This window comes from Pagrus major, chromosome 3 (assembly GCF_040436345.1).
Source record: "Pagrus major chromosome 3, Pma_NU_1.0".
Taxonomy (NCBI): Eukaryota; Metazoa; Chordata; class Actinopteri; order Spariformes; family Sparidae; genus Pagrus; species Pagrus major.
The window spans coordinates 3,328,668-3,344,718 of NC_133217.1; the positions used below are offsets into that span (position 1 = coordinate 3,328,668).

A 16,051-nucleotide genomic window follows, 5' to 3' on the forward strand; every position below is an offset into this window, starting at 1 on the left:
GTCCTGTCCCGAGGCTCGGTCCGTCACCGACTCCTCCGTCCTGCAGCAGCCGCGGCAACGTCCAATGTCCAACCTCGTCCGCTGCGTCTCCTGATTAGCAGCTAGCGATGCTAACAGCTAGCAACAGTCCCATCGCGGCCTTCAGCTTGCGCCAGTAACGAGCCGTCACTTCTACAACACGCTCGGTTACACTCTTAACAAAATAAAGCAAACACTCGCATAAACTTCCGCTTGATGACGGTAAATAACACTTTTCCATGAAGTTATTTGACAGTTTGCTCGGACTTAACGTCTTTCCGCTTCTCTCCGCAGCTCTTTCTCTCCTCGTTTCCCTCGCTTTCCCTCCAGTCCCGCCCCTCTAACAATCCGACAGGTTAATCCCCAAGAACAGAGAAAATGATTGACAGGTGCCCAAACAAATGAGAACCCGTCACAGAAACCTGAGGCGTTCAAAGGCCTTTCAAAACATAGGACATTCTGGTGTCATTCGCCACATTAACCATACAAATATTAACAGCAGCAATACATTTAAAGGCCCACATCAGAACACTTTACCAGCTGAAATAAATGTAATAAACCCATATAAACAGTATTATATAGTAACATTTAATCATTTTCTCTCAGGGTACCTCTGTATTTAAGTCATTTCTATTATTGTTGTATGTTGCTTGCACATTTAATTTGTGTTAACCGTCAGCTCAAATCACTACTGTGAATAAACATGTTTCAACATGTATCTCACTCTGAGTCTCTCAGTCTCAGTTTGTTTCTCTTTCTTTCTAAACGTATCTTATGACCTCCTCAGAGGTGAAGCGTTGCAGGACATCAGTCAGTCAGCTTTTTAGTTGTCAGAAGGCTCCTTTAACAGAGATACTGGCTCTCTGTTTAATCTCTAACTTCAGTGTCCATGCTAAGCTAAGCTAACCTTGTCTGGGAGCTAACTCTGCTCAGAGTTAACTTTGATATCAATCTCCTCATTCAAATCCTCTGTGAGAATACTGAATGTTCAGGTAATATATTGAAGTGTCGTCACAAATGAGCATGTGGACCAAACTTTTTAAAATGTGAGGATTTTATTGAAAAGACAAACATCAGCACAAAAAGAAAGAACAACACATTTGAGTTTAACATTTTTTTAAATTGGATTTTTGAATATCGCTGAAAATAATCTCTGTGACAAACACAAGTTTATGATACAAACATGTTTTGTTTGTAACTAAAGTCTGGTCATACGCTGTCCCCTGATTGTTTTGAGTATGAATTCGACAGAAAACAACAATTAATAAAACAACCAATCAGAGTCATAGAACATAGAACAGTCCCACCTTTTCAATCAGTCCTTTTTATATAACTGTACTTATAGTGCCAGAAGCCATCTTTTACTGTCTTTAGTTCTGCAAAGCTAAATAAAGTGACACCAGGAGAGTCACTGAGTGTGTTTGTCATTCAGGTCTCTGGATTCAGCTGCTCAGAGAGCTCTGTGCTGTTGTCAGGAGCTGCAGGTCAGAAACAAACATCCCATATTGAACTTTTAGAAACAATAAATACAGGAAACAGTGTTGAAAAGGTTCATCTGCACAATAATGTGAAACATTTTTTAATCTAAAACATGAAGTGTGAGTCAGATCAGCTGAAATAGAACCAAAGTAAGTTTTACTTACAAGATGGAGGGCTAATGGCTGAAATCAAAACAAAAGACAAATCATTTCAGTCACAGTTGTAAATGCCAGATTATCTTTAGTCACTTTATTCCTCTCTTCTACTCACTCAAACTGAGTATCTGTTTATACTCAGTCTGTTTAGTGCTGACTGTATTTACTTTCTCTGATGCTGGTTTTAATTTTGCAACTTGAATAAAAAAAATCAACTCAAAGACTGAAGTCAAAGTAGTGAAATCTTTCCTTTTTCTCTCTCACCTTTCTTCTTTTTGTAAACGATGAATCCAGCAGCACCGATGAGAATGAGAGCAAGAACAACCACTGCAGCAGTGACGAGGACGGTCATGTCACTGGGCTTCACTGTTGAATACAATAATAGTTTATTATTACTGTTATTGTTTTTTCCAAGATGAATTCCCACACACTCCCCTTCAGCACCCTCTGATCTCACTCTTACCCCAGTTGGTCCTGATCCGATCTATCTCCAGTTTGGTGATGATGTCCTCCTTCACACCAGAGAGCTGAAACACACAGTCGTACCTCGTCCAGTCTTCAGGTGTGACTGATGAAAGGTTCAGGTCAACACTCATCTGGAAGGTTCCATCATGGTTGGGGAGGATCTCTCCGTGGTCCACCTCCTCATGAAGCTCCTCTCCATCTTTCCTCCAGACGAGTGAGGCTCTGTGAGGGTAGAAACCTGTAGCGTGGCAGCTGACTGGAGAGGAGGGAGTCTTCTGGAGGAGAGACACTGAGGGAAGCTCTGGAGAGAGTTCAATGAAACTATTTCTAGTTTGAAACACTGAGACCGAGCAAACTTACTTCACTCATGCTAAGTGTACACTGGCTATCACAGTCTGAGCATCGATGGAAAGAAATTTCAGAAAAGCCAAAATGTCAGTGTCTACTGATTGGTTAGGACAACATTGAATCTTACAGCTACAGAGTCTGAGCAGACTGTATGAACATGATTGTGTCCATTAAACTACATCAGGTCATGCGATTCTACCTGTTCTCAGCAGAAAGCTCCTCCCATAGTCCAAAAACTTCTTCAGCCACTCAGGGAAAAGCACTGTGAGGGAATACTGAATGAATTTCATTTCAGCTTTGTCAGCATCCCATCTCAGTTTGGTGATGAAAGCCTGTGGTTTTGGAGCGATCCATGTCTCTGTCTTCAGGTCGATTGATAGGAAGTCTTCTCCATCATAACCAAACTGATTAAAACCAATAACCTCTCCGGTCTCATCATCCCACTCACAGCCATTCACCCTCTGTAAAATGTGGACACCTGAGACAGAGACAGAGAGAGAAACACCTCACCTCATCACTTTAAGGTTTAAGATGCCAACAATGAACAGTGATGCAGCGTCCCTGGTTTGAGTCCAAACTATTGTAGAGAGGACTAACACAAACACAGTTTTCTCTAGTTGTGTTGTATAATAGTTATATTCTGTGTGTTAAAAAAATTCAAGTCGAGCGTCAGTTGTGTGAGGCTTTGACTGATGAAGAGATTCACCTACCTGTGTGCAGGGAAGGAGTTTAATAAGGGGAGGACATATATGCTGGGTGTGTCTTGTATGTTTCTCTGTGTGAGACCATGCTGCCACATGTTAGTTTGTTTGAACTTATTCTGCCAACATGTTCCTGATACGCTGTTGTTGTGTCCTTTAAGTTATGTGTACATGCATCCAGATGACGTGTTGTTTTTATCTTTTAAGTGATGTTTAAATGCAGCCAGTATTTATAATGTGTATGTGCCTTCCCACCAGACCGTGGTGTATTATCTAGAGGTGTTTGATTCCTACTTCCTCTCCTGTGAGAAGCTTAACCCTGTAAATATGGCTCACGGCGTATATTTAGATTTACAATCATTGTGTATTGTTATTGTGTATTTACTTTTTGTTTTGAATAACAGAATCACAGTGAAGGATTACAGAAGACTCGTCCTTCATGGATGCATTAATAATGTAAGCTACCTTTGTTCTCATGCACTTTTTGTGTTACTTAGTTTTGGCATGTATTCATATATATTGATCTATATTTGCTGTTGTACAGAAATCATCCATCCTGTCATTCATCCATCCATCTGATGGAGCATTCCCAACTCAATAAATGATTTAAAGGTTCTTGGATCCTCGTGTTTCAATGTGCACACCAATCAGATGTTCTGTGGTCCAGTCATCCCCTGAAGCAGTATTAGTCAGTAAAGTATTCAGTCTTTTTCACTGTGCATGATGAAAACTTTCTTTCAGCCCAGGGAGGCTGATAACATCAGTTCCAAATATTTCTGATACAAATCTTACTAAATTATTTCTACAATATAAAGAACAGTTCATGAAGTAAAAGGTGAAATATAACATTGTACATACTGTACCTCCACTTTGGTTGAAGCGCTGTTTCAAACTATTGATTGTGGCTTTGAAAAAAATTGGCCCCCGCTCAAAACATGATCCTTTGTAGTGCTCCAACTGGTTCGGATCATTTTCCAATAATTTCTTCGCCCAGTCATGTTTTGGTTCGATTATCTTTTTGCTGCCGTCGCAGTAAACCACCAGACTTCCATCAACCACTGCTGCTGCAACAAACTCCGGGAAGTCTGGGAGTCCAGAAGATGCAGTTAAGATATACTTCAGGGAGTGTTTCACTGCAGGACAGAAGAGGTTCACACATTCAGTATAAATACACACATCATCATCACACTCCTCATAAATATGATGTCATGGTAACACTTAAGGTTATGGCCTGCCATCTACAGCATGAATCTTCTTATCTAACTTATCTATTACCTATTCTGTCATTACAGGGTTCAGTACGGCCCACCAACTACTGAGAAGCATTTTGGTGTTTGGACAGACTTTAAAGAGAAGTTACACTCAAAGTACTTTTAACTATCAGGTACCCCTTCTAATATGAACGTGAGCATCCTTTATGGCTGCAACACATTGATATTACACCGTTACTATGATGAGACTATATGTCATCTTAGATTGTGGATATTGTTATATCATGATATAAGTGTTGTCTTTTCCTGGTTTTAAAGGCGACATTACTTGATGTCATTTTCTGAACTTACCAGACTGTTCTACTTGTTCTAATACTTGTCTTCACCCACAGCGTCATTATATCCACATTACTGATGATTATTGATCACAAATCTCATTGTTTGTTTTTCTGAAATATTGTTGCAATATTGATATCAAGGTATTTAGTTAAATATACTGTGATACTTCATTTTGTTATCCAGTCCTCGCATTAATGTGCTTTTGAGGACATTTTTTTAAATATCAAGATATACTGTATATTGTGTAGTAAAACAGCCTACAAATATCGTGGCCTTTTGTTGCTCTCACAGGACCCCGTGAGAAGTTCATCAACTTCTAGTGTTGCCACAAGTTCTGGGATGTTTGGGATTACAGTTGATGCAGTTATGAAAAACTTCAGTGAGTGTAGCACTGCAAGACAAACAAAGGAGCTTATAAATAACACTAATCATAAATATGATGCTAAGTGAAAATATAAATATGATATGAAGTGTGTGTGTTTGCTGCGAAGGAGCAAAATGCAAAAGTTTTAAATGTAATGTGCAGGACAAACAGCCTCCATTCAGTATGAATACACACTCAGAAATATGATGAAATCAGTATGATTCAGTTAAAACAGTCTGATCAAGTTGAAGCAGAAGTGAAACTAAAATTGGAGCAAAAGAGTCGAGTGGACTGTGAAGTTTAAACAGTTTAAAGATTTAAAATGTGATCTTACTTGGTGGTGAAACGTGACAAAAAGGAGCAACAACAACAATAACGTTCTCATCTTGATTTGATGAAGACGAGTGAGTGAAGGACTGAGCTGGATCAGCTGTTGATCCAGTCCTCACCAACACCCCTCACATACAGTAAGGGGTATTGTATTGTATTATTCACTGTTAAGTGTTAACAGTGAATAATACAGTTAGTTTGGCAAAGTCCTTCTCTTAAACAGACCCGACCACAGAGCCCGGGGATCAGCTTTTCCAGTGAAATCTCTGACTTTGTTTTGCACATAACTATGGTGATAACAAAAAACCCAAAGAAAACAGGACTAAACAGATGCGAGTCAGAGATTGAATCAGACTAAAGAATTTGATTTGTCTGAGCCTGTCTTTGAGTTCAAGTGAGGGACACTTGATGGTAAGACTTACATTCATGCTGGTATCTTTTAAAAGTGAATTAGTTATAAATCACCCTCATGACTGAACCATACATCAATAATTGCCTAATTTTACACATGTTACATCCCCGGCTCCAGGGAAGCAACACAATGAAACAAGGGGGACAAAACTAAGTGCAAGGCGGTTTATTAATGTAAGAAAACACAGAAAACAGAACAACGGGATGAGCAGCCAGGGATGCTGCAGCATGGCCTGCTGTCAATGGGAGTGTGAGAGAGAGAGAAGGAGGTGTGGCCTGCTCTTTTAAGCAGGAGGCCATGTGACCGCGATCAGCACCAGGAAGTGAGAGGGCCTGGACAAAAACAAAAGCACAAGCAGGCAAACAAACATAATATGAACATAACTCGAGGCCTGTAACACCCCCACCCTTAATATGGTTGCCCAGGGACAACCTAACAATAACAAATAAGGCAAAAGACCCTCAGGACCTTGAGAGGGCATCAGCCAGGACATTGTCCCGGCCACGAACATGGCAAATCTTGAGGTCATACCCCTGTAGAAAAAGACTCCACCGCATGAGTCGTTGATTGGTGCCAGTCTGTTGAGAAATACCAGGGGATTATGATCGGTGTACACCAACAGGGGGGCACCTGAAACATAGACATCAAAATGTTTTAAAGCAAGAATTAATGCAAAAGCTTCTTTTTCAATAGTTGAGTAGTGCTTCTGGTGGACATCAAACTTCTTAGAGAAGTAGCACAGAGGATGCTCCACCCCATGGGCATCATCCTGTAGCAGGACAGCTCCAGCACCTGCATCACTAGCATCAACGGCTAACTTAAAGGGCTTGTCAAAATCTGGAGCAGCAAGGACCGGAGCATTACTAAGCAACGCTTTGAGATGTTCAAAGGCAACCTGACACTTTTCTGTCCAGACAAAAGGGACCTTAGGACTTAACAGGTTGGTCAAAGAAACAGCAACAGTGGCAAAATTACAGCAGAAACTCCTATAATAGCCTGTCATTCCAAGAAACCTTTTCAGTTCTCTCCGAGTAGAGGGAGTACCAAAGTTCAAAATGGCCTCCACCTTAGCATCAATAGGTCTAACAACACCACAGCCAACAACTTTACCCAGGTATGACACCGTAGCACGACCAAAGTCACACTTTGAGAGGTTTAACGTCAAATTGGCAGCAGCAAGCTGACCAAACACCTCCCACAGTTGCTGAACATGCTGACCCCAAGTACTGCTATAAATGACCAGGTCATCCAGGTATGCCTCACATCCTGCAATCCCCTCCAAAACCTGGTTAACCAACCTCTGGAAAGTTGCAGGGGCGTTGCGCATTCCAAAAGCCATAACCTTGTACTGACAGAAGCTATCAGGGGTAACAAAGGCGGATATCTCACATGCCCGTGGGGTCAAAGGCACCTGCCAGTACCCCTTCAAGAGATCCAGCTTCGTCACAAATCAGGCCGAACCAACGCGGTCAATGCAGTCATCCAGACGAGGAAGAGGGAAAGAGTCAGGCTTGGTGATGGCGTTGACTTTACGGAAATCTGTGCAAAAACGTAGGGACCCATCAGACTTGTCTACCAGCAGGCAGGGTGAACTCCAAGCGCTGGAGCTAGGCTCAGCAATACCATGATCGAGCATATAAGCTACTTCTTTACTTAACAGCTGACGCTTAGTGGGGTTTACCCTATATGGATGTTGTTTAATAGGGGCTGAATCACCCACATCAATGTCATGGTGAAGCACACTGGTACAAGTGGGGACGTCAGAGAACAGACAGGGATGATGCTCAATTAGGTGTGTGATGTCAGCTCGCTCAGCGGGTGGTAGGTAGAGCAAATGATTGTTCAGACCAGCCAGGACCTTTGAGTTTGGCAGCCGGATCTGAAAAGCCTCACCTGAGTTGGTGAACTCATCAACAGCAGGTCGAGCTGGGTCAGGGGGAACAACACTCAGTGCAGGGGGAACGTTTAGCACTGCAACAGACTTAACCACAGGTGAAACAGTCGAGCTGCGAGCAAAATATGGTTTCAGAAGGTTTACATGACACAGACGAGTTTTACGCCTACGATCTGGAGTTTTAACCAGATAGTCACATGACCCGACTTGTCGCTCTATCACGTAGGGACCACTGTACTGAGCTTGCAAGGCCGACCCAGGTAGGGGAAGCAACACAAGGACCGGGTCACCAGGAGAGAAAACTCGATGTCTAGCCCTACTGTCAAACCATTTCTTCATCTTTCCCTGAGCAACACATAAGTTTGACTTGGCAAGCTCACAAGCTCTAGTAAGCTTGAACCTAAAGTCACTAACATAGTCAAGCAGATTGTTGGTGGGGCTAGAGTCGTTACCCAGCCATCTCTCCTTCAGGAGCTTCAAAGGGCCCCTCACAGTATGCCCAAACACAAGTTCTGCTGGACTGAACCCTGTAGACTCTTGGGCCACCTCTCTAATAGCAAACAGTAGGGGTATCCCCTCATCCCAATCTTTCACAAACTCCAAACAGTAAGCTTTCAACATGGTTTTGAGAGTCTGATGGAACCTCTCTAGGGCACCCTGAGACTCTGGGTGATACGCAGAGGAGGTACAATGTTGAACAGACAACTGTTTGAGAACCTGAGAAAAGGTCCGGCTCATAAAGTTTGAGCCTTGATCCGATTGAACAACTTTTGGAAGGCCAAACAAGGTGAAAAACTTAACCAAGGCCTTAGAAATAACTGGTGCTGTAATCTTCCTCAGGGGAACTGCCTCTGGAAACCGAGTTACAGCACACATAATGGTCAAAAGATATTGGTTGCCAGATTTGCAGCGCGGCAGAGGTCCAACACAATCAATCAAAACGCGTTCAAAGGGCTCCCCAACAGCAGGGATCGGGTGAAGAGGAGCTGCGGGGATCTTTTGGTTTGGTTTACCAACCATTTGGCACACATGACATGATTTACAATACAGGGAAACATCAGTCTTAATACCAGGCCAATAGAAATGCCTTAGTACACGATTGCAAGTTTTCCCAACACCAAGGTGACCAGAAAGGCAATGATCATGAGCCAAATGCAGTATCTCAGTCCTGAAACAGGTTGGAACAACAATCTGAAATACACTGCTCCAGTCGTCTTGACTTGAAACCCTAGGGAAAGTCCACTTCCTCATCAAAACCCCATTACTGAAGAAGTAACCACAGGCCTCATCAGTAAGGTCATTCTCTGCTACAGCTTCTTTAAACAGACTGCACAGAGTGGGATCTGCCTTCTGTTCCGACACCAACTGAGCATGAGAGGGCATTGTTTTACCAAACCCAGCCAAATCCAAACCACCTTTTGCCATAAATGTATCTGAAAGATCGAATGGGTCAGACACAGTGGCTTCACCTTTCATTTGCCTGGACATGGCACGGGTGATGACACAAGCAGGAAAAATACCCGGATAAACTTGCTGTAAATCGTCAGGACTGTTTAAATGAGGATTAGAGGTCACTTTGGGAGCAGCGCAAACTTTGCCACCAGCAAGATCATTTCCTAGAAGCAGTGAGACACCATCAATTGGAAGCTGCTGGGAGAGAGCAACGACAACTTCACCGGATACCAACCCTGAGTCAAGAGTGAGTTTGTGTAGAGGAAGGCTCAAAACCCTGTCACCAAACCCCTTCACCAACGCATAAGTCCCAAGAAAAGAACTCTCAGTAAAGGGGAGGGCATCCTGGAGCACCACAGTCTGAAAAGCTCCAGTGTCTCGCCATATTTTAACTGGATATTTCGTCTCAGGGGCAGAAGTTAAAGACACAAAACCATCCATTAAAAATGAGGAGGAACCTGCCAGCACCTTTTCAGAGAGGTCACCAGGTGGCCCCAAAGGTGCATTCTCCACCTTTACAAAGGCTACTGGCTTGGCAGACCTCTGTTTTTTAGCTAGCACACTGCAATCAGCAACAACATGTCCAGGCTTCTTGCAATAGAAACACAGCCGGTCTGACGGGGGAGTAAGAGAGGGCCCTCCAGGCGGAGAAGTTGGTTTACTGCCTTTAAAGGGTACCCTCCTCCCCCTGCCAGGAGAATGGTGTCCTGGAAAAACAGCCTTATGCGTGAGGACAAACTCATCCGCACACACAGCAGCTTGGTTCAATGTTGTCACCTTCTGCTCATTCAAATACACACACACAGGCGGTGGCACACAATTCTTGAATTCCTCTAACAACATGAGCTGCCGAAGCTGCTCTCTGGACTCAGCCTTCTGGGAAGAACACCACCTATCAAATAAGCCTTCTTTCTCCCGTGCAAACTCCACATAGGTTTGCTTATCCTGCTTAATATAACCTCTGAAACGCTGGCGATATGCCTCTGGAACCAGCTCATACACCTTCAAGATGGCTTCCTTAACCAGATCATAGTCCAAGCTTTGATCAATTGCCAAGGAGGAATAAGCTTCCTGCGCCTTGCCAACCAGGACACTCTGCAGAAGCAGCGTCCACGACTCTTTTGGCCACTCTGAGGTAGCTGCTACACGTTCAAAGTGGGGGAAGAATCTTTCAACATCCCTTTCCTGGAAAGGGGGAACAAGTTTAATCTGGCTGGCCACGTTAAATGCAGGTCTGGTTGGTAAAGAGGCATGTTTCAATTCAATCTCCTTCAACAATCGTTCATGCTTTAACAGCATTTTCTTTTCCTCTAGTCTGAGCTGGTCTCGCCTTTCCTCCAGCTCTCTCTCCTTTAAAGCTAACTCCCTATGACGTAGCTGGATTGCAGCCTCGGATGCAACAGGGGACACGGGCAATACAAACTCAGCCACTGGAGGAGACGGCTTCAACACACCACTACTCATGAGCTCCTTCCTAATGGCATCTTTAATATTTTTTTTCAGCTTCCTGTCTTCGGCAGAAATGTCAATACCATAACTAGACGCAAGCTGAAGGAGCTGTTCTTTTGTGAACTCCTCGAGGAGCTCTTCACATGGCTGCGCGAGGAAATCATCAAGAGATGCCATCGTTTAACAAGCAAAGTTACACTTTACCACTAGCTTAGAAAACAAACCAAACAAGTCAAAACACAAATGGGGCTTCTCACAGAGCAACCACCGCTGCCTGTTAACTATGCATACAGCACAGAACACAAGACGGATCCAACACAGCACACAGCTGACACAAAGTGGCTAAACTACACAAGATGGCCACACCATCATCTACCACAATATAGAACTCTCACCCTTAAAGCCACCAAAGCAGCACGAAAGATTACTTGCCCCACACAGGCACACGACTGAGCCTGCTAGTAATCACGGTTATGCCCAAAGGCACAAAACACACACACAGGGTGAAGTTCACCTACACAGAAGCCACTGAACTCACTAAAGTTAGGATCATGGACCCAACATGGTGCCACTCCAGGCACAACTCACCTAACTTAACACAAATGCTCTCTCTCTTCCCTCCCCCCAGACAAACAAACAGGAAGCACGCTGTCAAGTGTAAACCACAAAACCAGTGCAACACAGAGTATAGTGAAGCAACCCTGGGCACCTGCCTAACCAAACTGAACCTAAATATCTTCTGAGGTTACCAGGCTTGAGGCGGCTTTAAACGCAGAAACCAAAGCCCCGCAGAAAGCCAAAACACAGCTAGCTGCAGAAACCTGAAGCGTGCCCCTACCCAGGATACCCTCGAAAACAAAAAAGGGAAAATAACAAAAGAGTGAACCGATGGAAGGACCAAAGTCCAGCTGGAACACTCAACCCTACATAACCAGGGAGCTCTAGCACTGGAATATGTGACCCACAAATGACAACAATACTCACCAAACCAAAACCAACCAAAAAGGAGAGAAGCACACAACCACCCCACCACCAAGCAACAAAGGGACACCAAGAAACCAACAAAAATCTAGGGGAAAATGATCAAAAATGGACGAGCCCCCATTATGTTACATCCCCGGCTCCAGGGAAGCAACACAATGAAACAAGGGGGACAAAACTAAGTGCAAGGCGGTTTATTAATGTAAGAAAACACAGAAAACAGAACAAAGGGATGAGCAGCCAGGGATGCTGCAGCATGGCCTGCTGTCAATGGGAGTGTGAGAGAGAGAGAAGGAGGTGTGGCCTGCTCTTTTAAGCAGGAGGCCATGTGACCGCGATCAGCACCAGGAAGTGAGAGGGCCTGGACAAAAACAAAAGCACAAGCAGGCAAACAAACATAATATGAACATAACTCGAGGCCTGTAACACACATTAACCATGATGATAAAGATATCAGATATTTTAGAGACGCCTCAGTTTTGCACAAATAATGTTTAAGGAAAGTTATCTTACCTGAAAATGCAAAGTGGCTCGAGAGAAGCAAGAGAATGAAGATCTTCATGTTCTGATGAGAAGTAAGTTTCATCCACTTAACAGCTGAGTTGAGTCAGTGGAGTTGAGTCTTCATGGTGCGACTAAAGGGAGGAAGTGTTTTCTATTTGGATTGGAGGTTGACCGATTAATCGGTTTGGCCGATTAATCCGCACCGATAGGACGTTTTACAAACTATCTGAATCGGCGGAACTTGGCTCCGATAGTGGCCGATGGCTGCAGTTTTTTTCCATAGCGCCATAAACTGCTTCTTCCCTGCGCTGCTCTCTGTCTCCCTGTCGCTCTGATCCCTGAGGGGCGGGGCTGCTCTTCACACAGAGAGAGCATGGGAGAGAGAGAGACGGGCGCAGCAGAGAGAGGAGAGAAGTGAAGAAGATAACCCGAGACGACGACACGTGTTATTGTAAGTGCAATAAAACCATCAAACAAACATCAACAAGCATAAACGTGCATCACATTTCAGCATAAACAGCGACATTTCCACCAGCATGTTTTAGCCTACATGACCGCAGTGCTTATTAAGCTAACAATTAACAGCTTGTTAAGAACACGCTAAAATGAAAGCTGTCTGTGTGTAGTCTGTTCATCTTAGTTTGCCATGAATCTTAAAATTTGGTAATTTCTTGTAAACTTTAGCTGCTGGCTGAGACAAACCAGATATTACTGAGTTTATATAGTGACTTTGCAGTTGTAAACTTTACCGTTGCTGCAGTGGAAACAATATGTAGTTATATTTGAAATATAAATGAATTCCTGTTCTGAATTTATTCTTTTAAAAAAAGACAATTAAAAAAACAAACCATTCTTTAGTATTGATAAAGAACAGGACTGTTAAGAGTATGGATAAGATAAAGATAAAATCCTAACATACCATCCCTATAGCTGGTTAGTGGTTACAGCCTGACTATGGGAGGATGAGAAAATCACAGTTCAAATCCTTTCACTATATGCCTTGTTTAACCAGTGTTATTTTGTGATTATTATTTTTTAAGGCACACAGTGCCATCACTCACAAAAATGTGAAGGATCACTTAATTTCCCACCATATTAAAGTGCAACTTAAATCATCCATGTAGATTTTAATAGATATTGAATACATACGAGTTTAAATTAAATATATTAATATTATATAATATTAATTACATATTAATCACATATAATAACATATAGCTAATAGCTATATGTTATTATTTAAAAAAATCTATTAAGCATCACCACACATCTCCCTACGTGGACACAAACTGGAGCTCCAAATCTGGAGCAGTGAGCAAAATACTGACGTTACTCGATGTAATATTAGAAGTGTTTGCAGAGTGTGTTGAAAGCAGCGTCACATTTGGGGAATTATTTAAGTTGAACCATTTTGAGACACGGGGTTTACAAAGCCCAACATTATCAGTTTCTGAGTGCATTGACCTAGTTGAGGGACTAAAAGAGAGCCATGCTCGGTTTAGAGACAATTCAGAGTGTGATTTTGAACAAGTTATGAAGCCAACAGAACAGCTGATGCAGAAAAATGAAATCAAGAGCTGCGACCAGAGAGAGAAGGCTTGATGGATCTGTGCCCACAACTAGTTTGGGAAAAGCAACAAGTGTGTGAAATAATGATGAACTCAAACACATCCGGAATGATATCCTTGACAGGCAGCTGACAGAGCTGGACACTTGTTTCCAGGAGGATCAGTACAGTCGAAGACATTTACACAGTAGGAGTCTCTGTGGACCCGTGTGATCACTATCTCATCTCGGTTCAGGATGCTGAATTAACAGCACTATTCATTTAGCAACTGCATCGGAAAGTACCCAGTGGGCTTGCATTTCCATCCCTCATGGAAATATTGGATATTTGTTTGTAGTTTGTAGTTTTAGGCATGAGGAATGAGAGATTGACACAGATAGGACAAGAGAGTGGGGGCCTCGCGGCGGCAGTTGGGACATGTCTGCAGCTGCGCCAAGGTAGTTATATTACATCGGGCTGTGCCCAATACTCCAATATGAGCAGCACTCAAATAAAAACGGATGCAGAAATACAGATGTGAGGGGGAGGATGCTTGACTTTCCTGCAGTGTCAGGACCAACAAAGACCAAACAGCAGTCTCACAGCTCTTCGTATACCAAGCGTCTCCTGAAGCTGTTACAGTAAGTTTCTTAATCGCTTCTATGATGGGACATGTCCTTCTATTCAGATTATATTTCACCTCTGGCTGTATTTACTAGCAAATACATTTATTTTTCTCAGATGTATGAAGAGGCTGTTTCTGTGTGGATTCACTGTTTGGATTGTGTGACTTTTCAGTACATAAGAGGCAGCTGACAATTATTTTAGCCAATTCTGAGGGATATGTAATCAATACAACATCAATACAACATCAATATATCATCAATACAACATCAATATATCATCAATACAACATCAATATATCATCAATACAACATCAATATATCATCAATACGACATCAATATATCATCAATACGACATCAATATATCATCAATACAACATCAATATATCATCAATACAATCAGAAAATAGTTCAATATTATATTGATAGTATCACTCATGATTTACAGTAACTGTAATGAATGCAAAGGGATATGTTACATGTGTGATTTCTGTCTGATGTATGCTATGTCCTGCAGCATGTTAACACCTTCCCTGCTGTTTGGTTTTGTCTTCATCACTTTGTGCAATAAAGTGGTTAATGAACAGTGTCGTGTGCTGTAGAGACGATGTGCTGCTCTTTCTGTCGGTGCAAATATGTTTTAGTCTGAATTAGGATGTAACAGACAGAGGTTTTTGTTGTGTACAGCCTTTATAGACTGAGCTCTTTTGGTTGTATCATGTTGTACAGGCAATGTTTTGCTCTCATTGTCTTTGTGATGCAGAATGTTGCAAAGTTAAATTGTCACAGTTTGTCCTTTTTGTGACTTCTAAGTTTTTGTAAGTCCTTTTTTGTTCTGGGAAAAGATGTCCCACATCATTCTGCACTGGCCCACCTAAAGTACAGTTTCTTGCTACTCCACTGAAAGTAAAACTAAACTCGGAGGAAAGAGTCGAGTGGACTGTGAAGTTTAAAGAGTTTAAAGATTTAAAATGTGATCTTACCTGGTGATGAAACGTGACAGAAGAGAAGCAACAACAATAACGTTCTCATCTTGATTTGATGAAGACGAGAGTGAAGGATCAAGCTGGATCAACTGTTTCCTGTTGTTTATCCTGGCAGAGGGAGGAGAGAGTGTTTCTGTCCTGAGAAGAAAAATAGTCCAGACTCTCTCCAAGTAGTCCAGTCCTCATCAACACCTCACATACAGTAAAGTGTTAACAGTGAATAATACAGTTAGTTCGTAAAAAAGTCCTTCTCTTAAAACAGACCCGACCACAGAGCCCAGACAGGACTAAACAGATGCGAGTCTGAGATTGGGTCAATTTGTTTTGTCTGAGCCTATCTTTGAGTTCAAGTGAGCTACACTTGATGGCTGTCCTGACTGGAGGTGGGCGGATGATTCCCGCATTTTTTCTCTCACCTGTGAAGAGCTCTGATTCAGTACATCCTGCAGACCCAGCGTTATGGGCGCGCCATCCAGGAATTTGGCACTCCCGGAGAAATCAGCATTATTATTACTGTAATCATATCACTATCTTGCAACATTAGTGTATGAAGTATCATTTTATTGTGGGATGAAAAGAAAAAAGAATTGGCTCTGGTTTTGTCAGCTAGCTTAACATCACTGTCATCAGTTGATCAGTCTGAATTATTGGAGGGAGTAATGGAACAAGAAGGAGCCTCAGTGAGTTGTTAGATGAAGAGCTGAAGGCGACAGGCTGAACACCTCCAACTTCTCAGTGATGTAACCAACTCTTTTTACCTTATTAAATGTGCGTGCTTGAGATGGTTCGGTGC

The 16,051-nt window shown here is 42.6% G+C and overlaps 1 protein-coding gene across 1 annotated transcript; it reads right to left on the minus strand.

Annotated features, from left to right (window-relative positions):
• Positions 1-1,379: 1,379 nt before the first annotated feature.
• On the minus strand, positions 1,380-12,214 carry LOC140993457 (major histocompatibility complex class I-related gene protein-like). The gene is made up of 7 exons (XM_073462895.1): positions 12,112-12,214; positions 4,030-4,299; positions 2,665-2,943; positions 2,116-2,418; positions 1,917-2,018; positions 1,662-1,679; positions 1,380-1,496 (listed from the first exon to the last, which is right to left on the minus strand). Exons 1-7 carry the CDS (start codon positions 12,182-12,184, stop codon positions 1,447-1,449), a joined length of 1,095 nt encoding a protein of 364 aa, XP_073318996.1. The 5' UTR covers positions 12,185-12,214; the 3' UTR covers positions 1,380-1,446.
• Between the last annotated feature and the right edge of the window lie 3,837 nt (positions 12,215-16,051).

Coding starts and splice junctions, on each gene's coding strand:
- LOC140993457 (XM_073462895.1), bottom strand. CDS start 12,184: ATGAAACTTACTTCTCATCAGAACATGAAGATCTTCATTCTCTTGCTT. Junction 4,300..12,111: donor GAGCCACTTTGCATTTTCAG/GTAAGATAACTT, acceptor TCTGTCCTGCAG/TGAAACACTCCCTGAAGTAT. Junction 2,419..2,664: donor GAGCTTTCTGCTGAGAACAG/GTAGAATCGCAT, acceptor AACTCTCTCCAG/AGCTTCCCTCAGTGTCTCTC.